Source organism: Podospora anserina, chromosome 1, assembly GCF_000226545.1.
Source record: "Podospora anserina S mat+ genomic DNA chromosome 1, supercontig 1".
Lineage (NCBI taxonomy): Eukaryota > Fungi > Ascomycota > Sordariomycetes > Sordariales > Podosporaceae > Podospora > Podospora anserina.
The window spans coordinates 748,344-762,646 of record NW_001914859.1 but is presented as its reverse complement, the minus strand read 5'-3'; the positions used below and the strand labels follow the sequence as shown (position 1 = coordinate 762,646).

The 14,303-nt window shown below is 52.6% G+C and overlaps 3 protein-coding genes across 3 annotated transcripts; all 3 read right to left on the bottom strand.

The window, feature by feature from the left end:
* Positions 1-111: 111 nt before the first annotated feature.
* PODANS_1_2140 (uncharacterized protein) lies at positions 112-3,087 on the bottom strand (the record flags this gene model as incomplete). Its single annotated transcript, XM_001912373.1, has 3 exons — positions 112-508; positions 565-2,201; positions 2,257-3,087. 3 exons carry the CDS (start codon positions 3,085-3,087, stop codon positions 112-114), a joined length of 2,865 nt encoding a protein of 954 aa, XP_001912408.1.
* Positions 3,088-7,711: 4,624 nt separating this feature from the next.
* Positions 7,712-11,206, bottom strand: PODANS_1_2130 (uncharacterized protein; the record flags this gene model as incomplete). The annotated part of the gene is made up of 1 exon (XM_001912372.1): positions 7,712-11,206. One exon carries the CDS (start codon positions 11,204-11,206, stop codon positions 7,712-7,714), a length of 3,495 nt encoding a protein of 1,164 aa, XP_001912407.1.
* An 843-nt stretch (positions 11,207-12,049) lies between these two features.
* On the bottom strand, positions 12,050-13,089 carry PODANS_1_2120 (uncharacterized protein; the record flags this gene model as incomplete). The annotated part of the gene is made up of 4 exons (XM_001912371.1): positions 12,050-12,289; positions 12,349-12,636; positions 12,695-12,893; positions 12,956-13,089. 4 exons carry the CDS (start codon positions 13,087-13,089, stop codon positions 12,050-12,052), a joined length of 861 nt encoding a protein of 286 aa, XP_001912406.1.
* Positions 13,090-14,303: the final 1,214 nt, after the last annotated feature.

Below are 14,303 nucleotides of genomic sequence, written 5' to 3'. Positions count from 1 at the left end.
CCAGGAAAGATAGAACCCCGAGCCACCAAAAAGTCCATGTATCTAGATATATATGTCACGATATATATAGAGCCCGATACATTCCCTTCAGTGCAAACAGGATTCTATCAATCATACCTCTTTTTTGTGCCCGTTCACCGCACCACTCGCTGGTTTGGTGTTCTCCGAGCCGACGGAGCCGTTTACAGCGCTGTTCGGATCTTTCGTGGCGTCTCCATTCGTCTGCACACTTGGCTTGTTTGTCACTTTCGCGAGCACCGAGTTGGTAGCTTCAGCGCTCAGGTCATTGACGATATTCGGTGCTTTACGTCCCTTGACCGGGGACTTGGTGCCGTCCGGAGTCGAATCCTTGCTGTCCTTGGGCTTGACAAAAATTTGCTTCGACCAGAGCTCGGCATATTTGCCGTCCTCTTGCAGGATCAGCTCCTCGTGGCTCCCCTGTTCGACAATCTCTCCTCCGCCAACAACAATAATGCGGTCAGCATTCATGATAGTGGAAAGTCGATGCCTATCAAAACAACGTCAGCACTTTAGCCCCTTGTCTCCCATTTCAGCAAAACTTACGCAACAATAAAAGTGGTCCTCCCCTTGCAAAGGGTTCTCAATGCCTCCTGAATTTTCTGCTCAGTCTCGGTATCGACCGCACTGGTAGCCTCATCGAGGAGCACAATTGCCGGCCTCTTCAAGATGGCCCTTGCAATCGCCACTCTTTGAAGCTCACCCCCAGAAAGCTTGACACCACGCTCCCCAACCCGAGTGTTGTAACCGTCCGAGAATCCCATGATTTGTTCATGGATACTAGCAGCCTTGCACGCCTCATGGACCTCCTCATCTGTCGCCGTGAGCTTCGCATACCGGACATTGTTCATGATGGTGTCATCAAACAGGATCGGGCTTTGCGGAACAATGCCGATTTGTCCTCTCAAGCTGTTCACGTCGTTAGCATTACCCTCGTATCTAATCAGCTCGTTGGTACCATACCTGAACAAATCCACATCCCTGATATCCTGCCCATCAATCGTGATGCTTCCCTTCGTCACATCATAGAACCGATCCAGCAGCTTCAGAATCGTCGACTTTCCCGCCCCCGTTGCCCCAACAAAAGCAACCGTCATCCCGGGCGTGGCCTCAAAGTCGATATTCCTCAAGATCTCCTTCTTCTTGTCGTACGAGAAGCACACATTATCAAACTTGACCCTCCCGCCGGTGAAATGCAGTGGCGGTGCCCCCTCCTTGTTCTTGATGGTCGGTTTCGTCTGCATGATCTCCAACAGCTGCTCGGCGTGAATAAGATCCTTGCTTATCGTCTTGCCCAGCCCAGCAAAGAAGGTCAGCGGCGCCACCAGCTGAGCCCAATACGTCAGCAACATGATGAACTTTCCGGGTGTGACTTGGCCATGTGTAATCTGGTAAACCGCCAGAAAAGCACCAGCAAGCAAACCCGACAGTAACACCAAGAACTGGAAAGCATAAGCAACCACGTAGCCAAAGTACACCTTCTGCGACTTTGCCACCCGATCCTTGACAGCCTCCGAGTATCTTGCCTCCTCATGTCCAACTTGGTTGAAGCAGGTGACCGTTGACCATCCCTGAATACCAGCCTGTCTGACATAGTGTTCCTTGAACCAGGCGCTGACCTCACCCCTCCTCGCAGACTTGAGCTTCGAAATCATCCGAGTGGCAATATACAGAAACACGGCCGCGGTAGCAATGGTGATGAAGCCCTCGTACGGTCCAAAGGTATACGACAGGTAGATGAAGGCGACTGTCATGTCGATCAGCATGGGAACGGCCTGGAAACAAATCGATTCGAGCATGTTGGAGATGCTTTGACCAGACTGAATGGCCATCATGATGTCGGAAGAACTCTTCGAATCGTGGAAATCGGACGAGAGGTTAAGGACGTGGGAGTATGCCGCCGTGCTCATAGCATCGAAGGAGTAATACTCAACCGGAATCCAAAGCCACTGTCGCAAGAGGGAAAGACCTGCTTCGGAAGCTACCAGCTTCAGACCAGCAAATATCATGACCTCGGTCCAGGGGTTTCTGTCCACATCACCAGCCAAACTGTCCATAATGATGCCCATCTGCCGCGGGATCAAAACATTGATGGCGTTCATGGCGAGCAAGCAAACACCAACAAGAACAACGCGAACCTGAAGCGACCGATGATTGACAGGCCAAACGTAAGGGAAGAAAACCTGCATCCGTGTCACATTAGCTTCACCTCAGCATCCACAAACTATTCAGACATACCAAGAAACTCTTCGCGTATGTAACCCAGTTACCCTTCTCCTTCAACCTCTTCTCCATCGCCTCATTTGCCTGCCTCTCCCTCCTCTCCCACGGAGACTCAACCGCATCAGTAGTCGGGCTCTGACTAGCATCCGTAGAACTATCCGACGTAGCCCCATACCCATTCTGGCTCCTCTCCTCCCCATCCGACTCAACCCCGTTCACATGTCCATTCGTCTTGTTGAGCAAGCCCTGCCTTTCCATATCAGTAGCCTTTTCCCTCTTCACATTCCAAACCCCCTCAAAATAAAACATCAATACCAACCCAAACGCAGCCCATCTCGCCCCAGCCGCCGAGAAATCAAAAATCTCCCTGAATCCCAACCCCCCAGTTTCCACCCTAGTCTTCCAAGTCAACCAAACCAAAACAGGTTCAAAAACCATCCCCATGCCCACACTCCCCATATACGGCCACAGCACCACCGCCTTTTCCGCCTCCCAAAGCCCCGCAAACTGCACCCCAAACACCAGCGCGCAGCTCAGCAAGCCGATGATGACATCCTGCTCCGCCGGGGGGAACTTCTCTTCGGCAACCGCCACAAATAGTAGATATCCCAGCTGAGCAAACCAACTCAGAATGCCCAGCATCAACAGCCAAGAGATGAACCTGCGACGGGGATGGTCCTTGGACTCGGCGGTGGACCGGGTCTGGAGAGTGCAAACCGCAATGGTGGACGAGATGGTGTAGTAGATGAAGACAGCGGCTGGGTATCCGTAGTGAAGCGAGGCGAGGAGGTGGCGGAATATTGGGCTCTCCTCTTCTGGGACGTCGGCGTCGTATGGGTCCGCCATTGTGTGTTGGGTTTATAGAGAGGGCTGGCTAGCCTCGGCCAATAAAAGAGATTATATATCGTTTGTTTGCTTGTTGCTGTGTAAACTGGTCGTTCTCGAACGTGCAATCGAGATAGCAACACAGAGCGGAAGTAAAAAGATGGATTCCTTTTTCGATCGTCGTAGAAGAAGTTAAAGTTATGGTATACGGTAAGGCAGATGGAAGCCTAAAATGACACGAGGATGTTTTTTTTTGGCCTTTTCCGTGCTGCCTTTCGTTGATTGTCGGAGGTGTTGTATGTTTGTATGTGTGTGTGTGTGTGTGTGTGTGTGTGTGTGTATGTGTGTGTGTGGTTGGAAAAAGTAAGCCGTCCCGTCGAGATAGGTAGGCGAAAGAAAGAGGCAACCCTTCCAGACCAGATCCTTCGGCCTTGCCTGACTTGATGATTCAGACCCGTTCGCTGTTGCCGAAAAGTTGCAAGTATGCGTGTTCCACAGCTCAATCTCCTCCGTCGGGTTACCCTTCCTCGCTCTTTCCTTTTGAAATCGTTGCCACAAACACCCGCCGAGAGGACCTCAGAAAGTGCAAACCGCGGAGTCTTGTTGCAAAGTCTCAGTTGAGGAAAGATAACACCACCCGCCAGGCAGGTACACGCAATCGAACAAAGGACCTGTCTGTCTGTGCTAAGCTATCGCCCGAGAGTGAATACTCAAAGAAGAAAGAACCCGTGGCAATGGAAGATCTGGTCTTCTCCGTCCGAAAATCTGAGACAACAGAAAATAATGCGATGGTAGTTGTTGTCTTGTGCCGTGTGAGCAATGCAGAGAAGAAAGCTTGTCTAGATAGGGGAAAACTTTCAACAGCCTTGGACTTCTCACTCCGGACGCCCCCCCCCCCGAATTGTCTGAATAGCCAAATCGCGTGTTGACCCTGGATTGGGCCAAAGCAAAAGGTACAGTGGGTTCCCCTGGCTATGTGTTCCCAGTCCCGCGGAACCTGCTGCACATGCAAGACGAGAGAGAGAGACAGAGAATGCAAACAAAGCAAATGTCCGGGGTCCCTCCTCTGCTGCTTGCTCCGCTTGTCAACCGACTGGGAAGGTCTGACAAGACGCACACACACACACCACACAACACCTGTCGCGTAAGTCGTGATCCACAGAACCCGGCTGTGTGTGTCAACTTATATTTCCCGTCACCGCAAGGCTAACAGAACAAACAGTGGGACAGGATAGATGGGAACTGGTAGAACCAATTCTATCATCCAGCGAGATTGCTGGGTACGTGCTGTTGAACTGACTCTCACACCCCCCGTGAGAGAGAGAGCCTCTCGGATTCTTTGCCGCTTACTCTGAGCCTCCGAAGCCGGTGCTTCCGTCCAACTGCAGGGACAGCTCCTCTCTCAAAATAGAGAGGTTTGCCTCGACCGGCAGAGGTGACAAATGCAAGCACGACAGGAAGAATTTGCCGCGTCCCTGTGAGAGCTTGGGCCAGCTGGACAAAATCCGTGGTTCTCCTTAGGTATGTGAGACCGTCAAGCGGACAAGATGTGGTACCAGCGTACACAAGAGGTCACCTCGAACGACGACGCGCCGCCCAACCCGAACACGAATCTGGTCTTCTGGCTGATGCTATGGGCTTGGAGTATGATAAAGCGGCTCTATGTTTGGCGTCGGTGTGGAGGGGCAAAAAGTCCAGGCTTAAAATATATTGGGAAAAGATCCGAGGACGGCTTGTTGTGGCAAGGTTGACTGGAGGATAAGGTGACTGAGGGACCGAGTCGATGAGTTGGAAAAGTATTGGGCGGTGTAAGAGGAGGGTGACCTTTGGTAACGGCTAAGTTGGCTGTCCACTGCGTAATCCCTCAGCAAGAGGCTCCCCCAACAAGCGAAAGGGGTCACAAAACGGAAAGCTTGGAGGCCGGTCGTGATGATGGGAGCGGCACAGGAGTCTCACACACCTCGGCCACGTTGTGTCCCACGGAGCCGGTTCCTTCTTTCAGACGAGACTTGGACCAATGCGGCTGAGGTCAACAAAGTGGGTTAACATAAGCGTTGTTGTAAGGTTTGTAAGGCTCGCGGCGTTGGCTGATGGTAGCCCGCCTTTGTGGTGATCATGAGAGCTTGACCGAGCTTACAAAACAAGATTGGGAAGGGGGAGACTCTCGTGATCTGTCACTTGAACATTGGAAGAGACGGTGTGCGCCAGCAAGCGCTAGCGAATGCGTGTGCGTGCCCCGTCATGTAATTCATATTGCTTTTTTCAATATTCGAATTCCTTGGGGCCTGCCAAGATCGGGAATCTTGGGTTGGTTTTGCCCCTGTCCGGATTGTTGACTGCCACTCACACCACTACGGTGAGGAAGGGAAGGGAACATGGGTTGGTGGCATGGGCGCCAGCCGAATCCAGGATCAGCACATCGGCGGTGTAATCAATCTGGAGATCGATCCTTTTCCCTGCCGCGGCAGGCGAGCAGCCGAACTTCGGGCGCCGTTCCCGACAACAAGTCCGAAAGAAAGCACAGTCCACATGGGGCCGGAACCTCGCTCATGAGCTCCACAACCTCCCGCTGTCACAAACGCCTATCTGCACTAAGAGTTTTCAAACTCTTGAATGTGATTTGTTTCCAGAGTGGCGGAGAGAGAAGAGACGGCTTAGGGTTTGCTCCTTTGTGAATCTTTGTACCAAGTGTCGGATAGCTAGAGTGGTATCCACATTCCAGTAATGGAAGCTTTCCCACTGTCCTGGGCCACGTTATCACCGCCCTCACTATCACACGCGCCTGGTGTCGTACTCATGCGAATTTATATGGACCTTGTGTCACCCCAGAAGCAGTCGGCCAGCAAAGGATTTTTGGTTGCATTGGCTCATCATCATCAGCATCACGAGGTCGTCTAGACTGTGTGAACCTAATGGCTCGGCAGTTGGACGAACTCGGTGAGGGGTGACAGGTTCCTCATCGTTGGTTCCGTGGCGATCATATGGGTTGTCACCTAAAATTGGAAATCGATATCTTTGCCGTTACACATGCAACGAGATAGGATATATGGGCCTTTAGGAGATGCACAAGTCTTCACACCATATGCAGCCGCAGCGCTGCCAGGAGAAAGGGTTGTGTCCAAATGTGGGGTACTGCATTCGAAAAGGAGGTGTGCTGAGAAAAAGGTCTGGTGCTTCCAACCAACCCCGCCGATATGGCATTGCTCCGGTACTGTGTCGTGGCCGGGTGTTTCTGAGGGGTTTCTGTCGGAGTTTTCGTCTACTATGATCAGTTCGGACCCGCACCATGTGGAAAGGTGATCGGAGGATAACATCCACGAAGCACAAGTTTGCAACAAGTTCTCGACCATCGCAGCCAAAGCCCGATGGATGTCCCGGGCTTCGGTGTGGGGCTATCGGCGATGTGGGTCTCGGTGTGTTCCGTTTCGGAGGACCTCGTCCCGTCGGGAGTCGGGGAGGTGGGTCACATTGAAATCTGGGTCGGGCTCTTTGGGACTCCGGATTTGGTAAGGCTTTGAGACGCATAGTCGGATCGAGGATCGACGGTACGGCAAAAGAGAGAACTGACAGCTTCTTCCTATCCTTACCAATAGGCCTAGGTCGGCGATAGTCTTGAACACTTGCAGCTGCACAGGCTCAGTGACGCTATCCCGTCACAGGAGCGTGGGTGCGTGTAGGTGCCCGATGGGAAATAGTTGACCACAGCGTCACCTGAACGTGTCCTGGCTACTGCAGGAGGGTGAGACCGGGCCTTGGTTATCGAATATGTGGCGTCTCTGCATTGAGCCCACGGCAGATGCTCTCACGATGAGGTGATTCCCGCTGCGCCAAGAAGTGAGAAATCCAGGAATTACAACCTGTCAAAAGTCAGTTTCTAAATTTCACTCGGAAGGTGCGGTGAGGATATACGATTGGGGGAGGTTTCACATCGGATTCAATGCCTGGGTAGGTACTCAGAGCAGCGGCCATGGACATTGCATTATCATATCTCTTCATATATGAGATGAAAAGCATGAAAAGCACGCTCACTCACTTGCCACTTCCTTCTCAAGTCCTAAAAATTCAACCCAAGGTCACCGCCGCTGCCTTGAGGTGACGTTCCTGTTCTGTTTTGGGAAGGAGCTTGGCACATGTTGTCCGACGCTGGAAGGGGCGACTCGAGTGCGATGTTCCCCAGACTTTTGGCACAGTCCCGTCTCTTTGAGGCTGAATGCAAGTTTACGGCGAGAACTGTCACTTTGACTTCATTGCAGATACCGTTTAGGTGACAAGATTATAGCCCAGGTGGCGGGCAAGAGACGAAGCAGGACTCTTGAAGACAAGACACTAAAGAACAAATCTTTTTCATTGCCTGCTGATGCACACATGCCTTGCTCTGCCTTGCCTGCTCGCCTTGCCTGCTATCCTCCGCACTGTTTTGCCCGGCATAACTAAACCTAGCATAATACCACCTATCACAAACAACAACAAAAGAGAATCCCAAAACGCCCAAACCCAGCCTTTGCCAAAGTTATAATACCCTATTCGAAATACAAACCCCACCAGAAAAACAACCATAATATCCTTACAATCCCTCCCCCTCCCTTGAAAAATGTTGTTATCCTTGCCCATTGTTCCCTACCTAGCCCAGTTATGCCCCACGAAATTATTCAAACCCCTCAAAAACACTTTCCGTCCTTCCCCCCCCCTCAACCCTCACCGGCAGCCCCTCCAGCACCGTAACATCAACCACCTCCCCCTCCATAACCTGGCCAGCCTGCTTCTGCCCCTCAAGCACATCGTGCAACCGGTACAGCTGCCCGCTCTTCGCCTCCAGCTCCCCCTGCAACCTCTTCATCTCCCCCATCAACCTCTTCCTCTCCCTCGCACCCACCGACTTGTCCAACGAGAAATACCCCTCATTCACCCTCTTGAGCTCCATCTGCAAGTGCTCAATCTCGTCTTGGGTCTCCTTGATTAGAATAGCGAGGGCTTCCCCCGGTGACATCGAGGGGCGCATGGTCGGCTCGTCGGTGTAGTACCTGTCTGAGGCCGGGACGGGCTTCTCGACTGAGACGGTCTTCTTGCCGCGTTTGAGTTCTTCGGCTGAGAGTTGAAGTTTGGTCGACAAAAGGTTTTGGGTGGTTTCCTTGGCCGAGGCACCATGCGCCGCGATGCGGACACAGACGTTGCAGTTGCCTGATTTGTGGTTGCAGATACCGTCCAACACGCGCCGGGCGTCTTTGCTGAGGGAGGGGACGTTGCTTTGTTGCTTCGAGGAGGCAGCTTGCTGCTGTTTGTTCCCGCCGGACAGGGTTATGTCAGGCATGAAAAACGCAGAAGTCATGTTGGGCTCTACCGTCCCTGTGTGCTGCTGCTGTTGAGTCGTGGTGTTCTCTGAGTTCCGGCGCATCCTAGACTCCGGCCGGGTGGCCTCACTCGCAACAGACCGGCGGGTGTTGTTCTGCGTGATCTGAACAGACTCGTCGTCGAGCGGGCTGGCAAAGCTCATAGCTGACCGCACGCTGAACCGACCGGTGTCTTCCTCCAACGGGGCAAACTGACTAGACTTCTTAAGGATACCAGGAAGCGGTTGAGCAATCTTGGATGAAACAACACTGTCAGATTTGCTCCGCTGAAGACTAGGCAGCTGGGGTAAAGAGTAGTCGGTAAACTGCTGGGTATCGCCTTGCTGCTGTCGACGCTGAAGGTCCTGATATGTCTGCTTGAGCTTGGCAAGCTCGCCCTCCATGACACTGGCAAAGTCCGTGTCTTGGGCGTTCATGTGGAGCTCGGTTGTGGGATCCTCGTCGATGTGCATGTTGCTGCTCTTGCCAGTAAAGTCATCCACATCCTTAGGATCAACAACCTTGACCTTGGTCGTCCTCATCGCAAGCGCCGTAAACTCCTGCTCAGCAATCTCGGCAATTTTGGCGGTGAGCAGCTTGACCTTCCTGACGGCGGCTTCCCGGCGATCAAGCTTGCGCTGGAGCTCGGCTTCCTTGATCCTGAAATCATCTCCCAAGCGCACACAATCCTCATTGTCGTTCAATGACTTGCTGTTCAGCATCTGGCTCAGCCGAACGACCTTTTGCCGTTCGTCCACCCACTGGTCTTCAATCTCCTTCTGTTCCTCCCGCAAACGCCGGTTCTCATCCTTGAGGCGCTCGTTGTCGATGGAAATCTCCATGTTCTCATCCTTCAACGTACGGATACGGGTCTCCCTGTCGTTGAGGTGGCTGTCTTTCTCGTGAATGTCGTCCTTGAGCTCCTCCATCTGGTTGGTAAGACGTTCCAATTCCACCTCGAGGTCCGCATTCAGCTGAAGCACAGCGGTATCCGTGGTCAGACCCTGCATGCTATCAATGATCTTGTCACGGGCGCTGATACCCTTCCTAAGATCAGTGATGTGCTGGTCCCGGGCGGCAACCTGTGCCTGAAGCTTCTTGTTCTCCTTAAAGTAGGTGTCATTGTTCCGTTCCATACTTTTGTGATCATCGACGAACATCTTCCTTTCCCCCTTCAGAGCCTCGTATTGCTTGCGAACCGAAGCAAGCTCCTCACGAGTAGCCTTGAGGTCCTTCCGGACCCCAGCTAGTTCCCTGCGAAGCCTATCGTTCTCTGCTATCAAAGTCGCATTGTCATGCATGGCCTCATCCCGTTGTTTTTGCATGGCCTCGGCCTCAGACATGAGTATGCCATTCTCAAGCTGCAATGACTCTTTATCCTGACGGAACTGCAGCGAGTACTGGAGATCCTTCTGTGATGCCTCCAGCTCAGCTTGCAGTTTAGCAGCCCTCTCGCGAGCGATCGATGCCTGACGCAACGCCTCATCACGCTCAGCAGAGAGCGCGGCGCTGTGGATATCATTCATACCAACTTGCTGACTCGCATGGTTGAGACGATCCCGCAGCTCCTGAATCTGACCCTCTAATTCCTGGTCATGCCCATTGCTGCGCCTAAAGGAACCGTCCGTGTCAGAGCCGATAGCGCTGTCCGAAGGGTGCCTACTCTTGAACCTCTTGAGCTCAGACTGGAGATGGTTCACCTCGCGCTGCAACTTCTCTGCCTCACGCTGGAGCATAGCGTCGTGATCCTGGAGTTCGCGCACCTCGTCTTGGAGCTTATCCATTGACACAAAGATTTCCACGTCCTCCTCGGGAATGCTCACGGAGTTGAGAGCGCCGTGACCATTCGCCGACTGGTCAAACCTAACACCAGTCTTGGACTTGACGAAAACAGGAACGCCGTTCTGCATGGTGCTGAACTTGAGAGTACCGGATGTCCAATCAGGAAGGTGTCGGAAGCCCGGCAGGAAAAACGAACGGCCTTCTTCGAAACTCTGGCCTTGGAGAGTGTCGGGGTTGGGCTGTGCAGTAGAAGGTTCCCTCATCAAAGACTTTCGTGGCGTCATGTCGCGCCGGCTGTTCTGCTTTTCGGTGCGGATCTTGGAAACCATGTCTTGGATAGACCTTTTGGGGGCCTCAGGAGACATGACACCATCCAGGTTCTGGAAACGGGACCGGCGCCCATGCCGACCTGGAGACATCGATAATGAGAGTACTGTAGAGCATTCAGATTCATTTTCGACACGGGCCTGCATATCAGCCCGGGTTCGTTTTTTCCTCGAGTCCAATGGGTTGTCAAAAGTCTGCTCCTCGGTGACCTCTCTGGCGGGGGGGACATTCTCCTTCCCACCGTTGGCTCCGTTTGTGAGAGGCTTTATTACTCCGGCAAAGTCGAACGTCTGGGTCAGCGTTGCCGTGTCCTTGTCCTGGTTATTGGTCTTGTTGTTGAGAAGTCCGCTCCATTCGGGGAAGGTGCGCGCGATGGCCGAGGTGTTAAGTACGGTGTTTGTATCACGAGGTTGCCTTGAGGAACCGAACCGGCCAGATCGGGTAGCCTGCCTCTTGGCCGGGTTGGTGAAGTCTTCGCTGAGCCGGCGGGTGCCCTCGCCGTCCGGACTGAAAGAAAAATTGGAGAGATTTCGGGTGAGTTCCTCGGTCGTGGTGCTAACAGTATCGTGGGAACCTGTGGAGGATGGCGGGGAGCTGAAGGGGTTGTGCTGAATGCGGTGCTCGAGCATCTCCTTTTTTAACCTAGATATATGCCGTGGTTTGCTAGATTGATGATGATTTGACCTATTGCTGTTGACGTCCATGTTGGGCTAACTGCTGGGAGCGCGTCGAGCGCCGTGTCGTGGGGGGGATGCAAAAGATGGGAATCCGAGCAAGTGCAACAAACGGAACAGAGAAAAATAACACTGGAAGGGAGGTCGAATGTCAACAATACGACGGGTAACGTCCGGGCCGCAGGAGTTGCTGCAAAGTAAACAAAACTCAGGCAAGCGCTTCGGGTGTCGAATGCAGTCGCAAGGCAGGCAGTCGCATGCTGAAAGCCAGAGTCGCGTTGCAGGGCAATGGCGACAGGGAACGTCGCGAAGGGCGGGCTCTCCTCATGCACACAGCAGGTGACGGTGACAAAGCTGGGGGAGACGCGATCAAGACCCATTTGTTTACAAGAGTACAGAGATACAAAATAGGGCCAAGTGGGGCAGCAACGGGTAGCGTAGGTGGAAGTGGGGCAAGAATGCGCCGGCACTGTCAGAAGGAGTGATTTCATTGGTGCCATGCCTTGGCCCAGCTGCCACCAGACCGTTTTTGGTGCCATCGGGCTGCGACCAAGTCTCAATTCCTGATTCAACACCACTCTGACTGGATGAGAACCACTGGCCTAGATCAGGAACCGGAGGCTTCTATAGCAATCAATTTTTATCGTTTTGCAGTAGTGACGAACAGAGAAAAAGGCTCATGTTCTGTCCCAGTATTTTCCATAATAAACATAATCGCTTGCCAAATACACGACATTTTGACATATCGCCCCAGGTGGACCACAGGGAATCTTTCTAGAAGTGATGTTACAATAGGGCTGACTGCCCAAACCCCGTCCATTTTCATTTTGCACCAAGCGGAATCCCATATCTTTTATCTTCCTTATATCTCCTTTAACGCTCTCCGGCAAGTCTCCTGCTCTGCACCTCACCCAGTGCCTTGGTACCGCTCAGCATTGTGACCACAGCAACAGCGCCAATGACAGGCAGGGCCTGGAAGAGGTTCCAGGTGGTATAGTAGAGGAAGAAGACACCCTCCATGGCGAGGATAGAGCCAAAAAAGGTGGCGTGTGAGACTGGGGCGGCACCAATGGCCTTGGAAAGGTGGTTGAGGTTTGCGCCGAGGAAGATCCACTGTGTTGAATTCGATATTAGTGGCTGTCTGAATTAGATCAATGGCAGACAAGACTTACGCTGATGAACAGAACCGGAACCGTAGCAAGCACAAACAGCGCAAAGAAGATAGAAATCACCTTTGGCGGGCTCGTGGGATCAGCGCGGAAGATGTGGTGGATCTCCTCCTTCTTGCCATAGCGGACGGGCTTCTCGTAGGGTGGGAGGGGGACATTGGGGTCCTTCTGTAGCTTGACATCGAACACGGGGGCATTAAGAGCCTTGGAGGAACCGAAGGAGCCGAGGATAATCGAGGCCTCGAGGGGTCCGTCGCTGTGCAGGAATTGGACGGGAAGGTCCTTGTGAGTCTATGCCGGTCCTCGTCAGCATTGGTTGTCGAAATCTCGATGTTTCCATTTGCCTTACAATTGAAGCGACCGCCTTTCCACTTTCCTTGACCGTCAAGGGGAAGGGAGCCTCAAGCCCAGTCTCCTTCTCTTTGAGAATAACAAACGCTTGATGCGGGCGCTTCCCCTGACCATTGTCCTTTGCCGTCAAGCTGATCTTTAGTGTATCGGTGCTGCCGAGCGAGAGGGGCTTCGTAACGAGTGTCTTCGAGGTGAACCTACGATTTGTGTTAGCTTTCTACGGCGGAACTTTACTTGGCGTTCTGAAGGTATTGTATACCTCTCCTTGCTGCCAGCATCGCCAGCCCGCTTTGCGACAACTGAGACGCTGCCATCATCGAACCCCCAAGATGTAGCCTGCGCGACGCCAGCCAGGAGCAGAAGCGCTGGCGCAAATGATTGTGTGAACCTCATGATAGGCTATCGGATATATGTGGAATGTGTCGTAAATCGGTGCAGCCCGTCGTTGCGTGAAGCAACTTTACTGGGTGACGAGGCTAATGATGGCAATTGGAGCTGTCACTTCCAGTGCCTCAATGAACACTTGTTCAAGCTCCATGCTCCATGCGCGGCGCTACGGCCAAGTGCCAAGACACCGGGGAAATCGGATGGGATGTGGCCTGTGCGCCTTCTTTTTCTGGAATATTCAACATTGATATTGACCAAGAGTCTTGTTGCTCAACGTCGTGGAAGTAAAGGATTCCTCTCTCTGCTTTTTTGCTCCATCATGAATGTCAGAGTTCGTCTGTATGAGTCTTGCCTTCGAATTCAACAACATGGCGGTTGCAATATTGTCCTCGCAGAGGGAATAAATGTGTCCCACTTGTGCCTTGGAACTTCCCCGTCCAATGTTGCAGCATGATCTTTCCTACCAATGCATTATGAATGAACCCTGTAGTCTACAAAACGCAGTTAATTCTCACAAGGACTGTTAATCAACATGTTGTAATATTCTTTGGCGGTCATATTGCTCGCAAACAAAAAAAACTTTCCCAAATGGGTTGCTCACAAGCGTCTCACAGTTGCTGATTGGTCGAGTTTTTCTCTGGTGGGTGGATTAAGAGCAAGCTCGGTGTTCGACAGCATTCGTGATCGTTTCCAGGCCGTATAAGCAGCCAGACACCGAATGGAAGACCATTTACGATTCCTCGGTTTACTTATAGTCCATGAGATCAACTTGTGGATGGCCCCCGATACGATACCATTTGACGCAAAACCTGAAGCCCGTGGACGATATCATGAACGGAGGCATACGCAACTCTGTCCGAGACACCAATCAATTTGTGCATCGGGGCTTGCTATCTCTCCGCCCGACCAACCTTTGTTTGCAAAGTCATGATATATTGGCTGGCAGGAATATCCCCCGCCTTCCTGTTCAGTTCAAGGCGGGGCTATCTATGTTGTGGTCTTGCATGGAGAAACATGGACTTCCGGCATGTTGCAGGCTGGTTACTGCAGGCAGATATGCATACTCTCAAAAGCGATTGGGAGTCAGTCTCGAGATGCAAACACACCAGGATCCTGCCTAGTGTTGGCCACAGATCACGGCACTTAAACACGAAGTCTGGGCGCGCGGGGCGTGGGGATGGATGTGTGGGTGACCATCGAGGTTGGATATCAAGAGATTC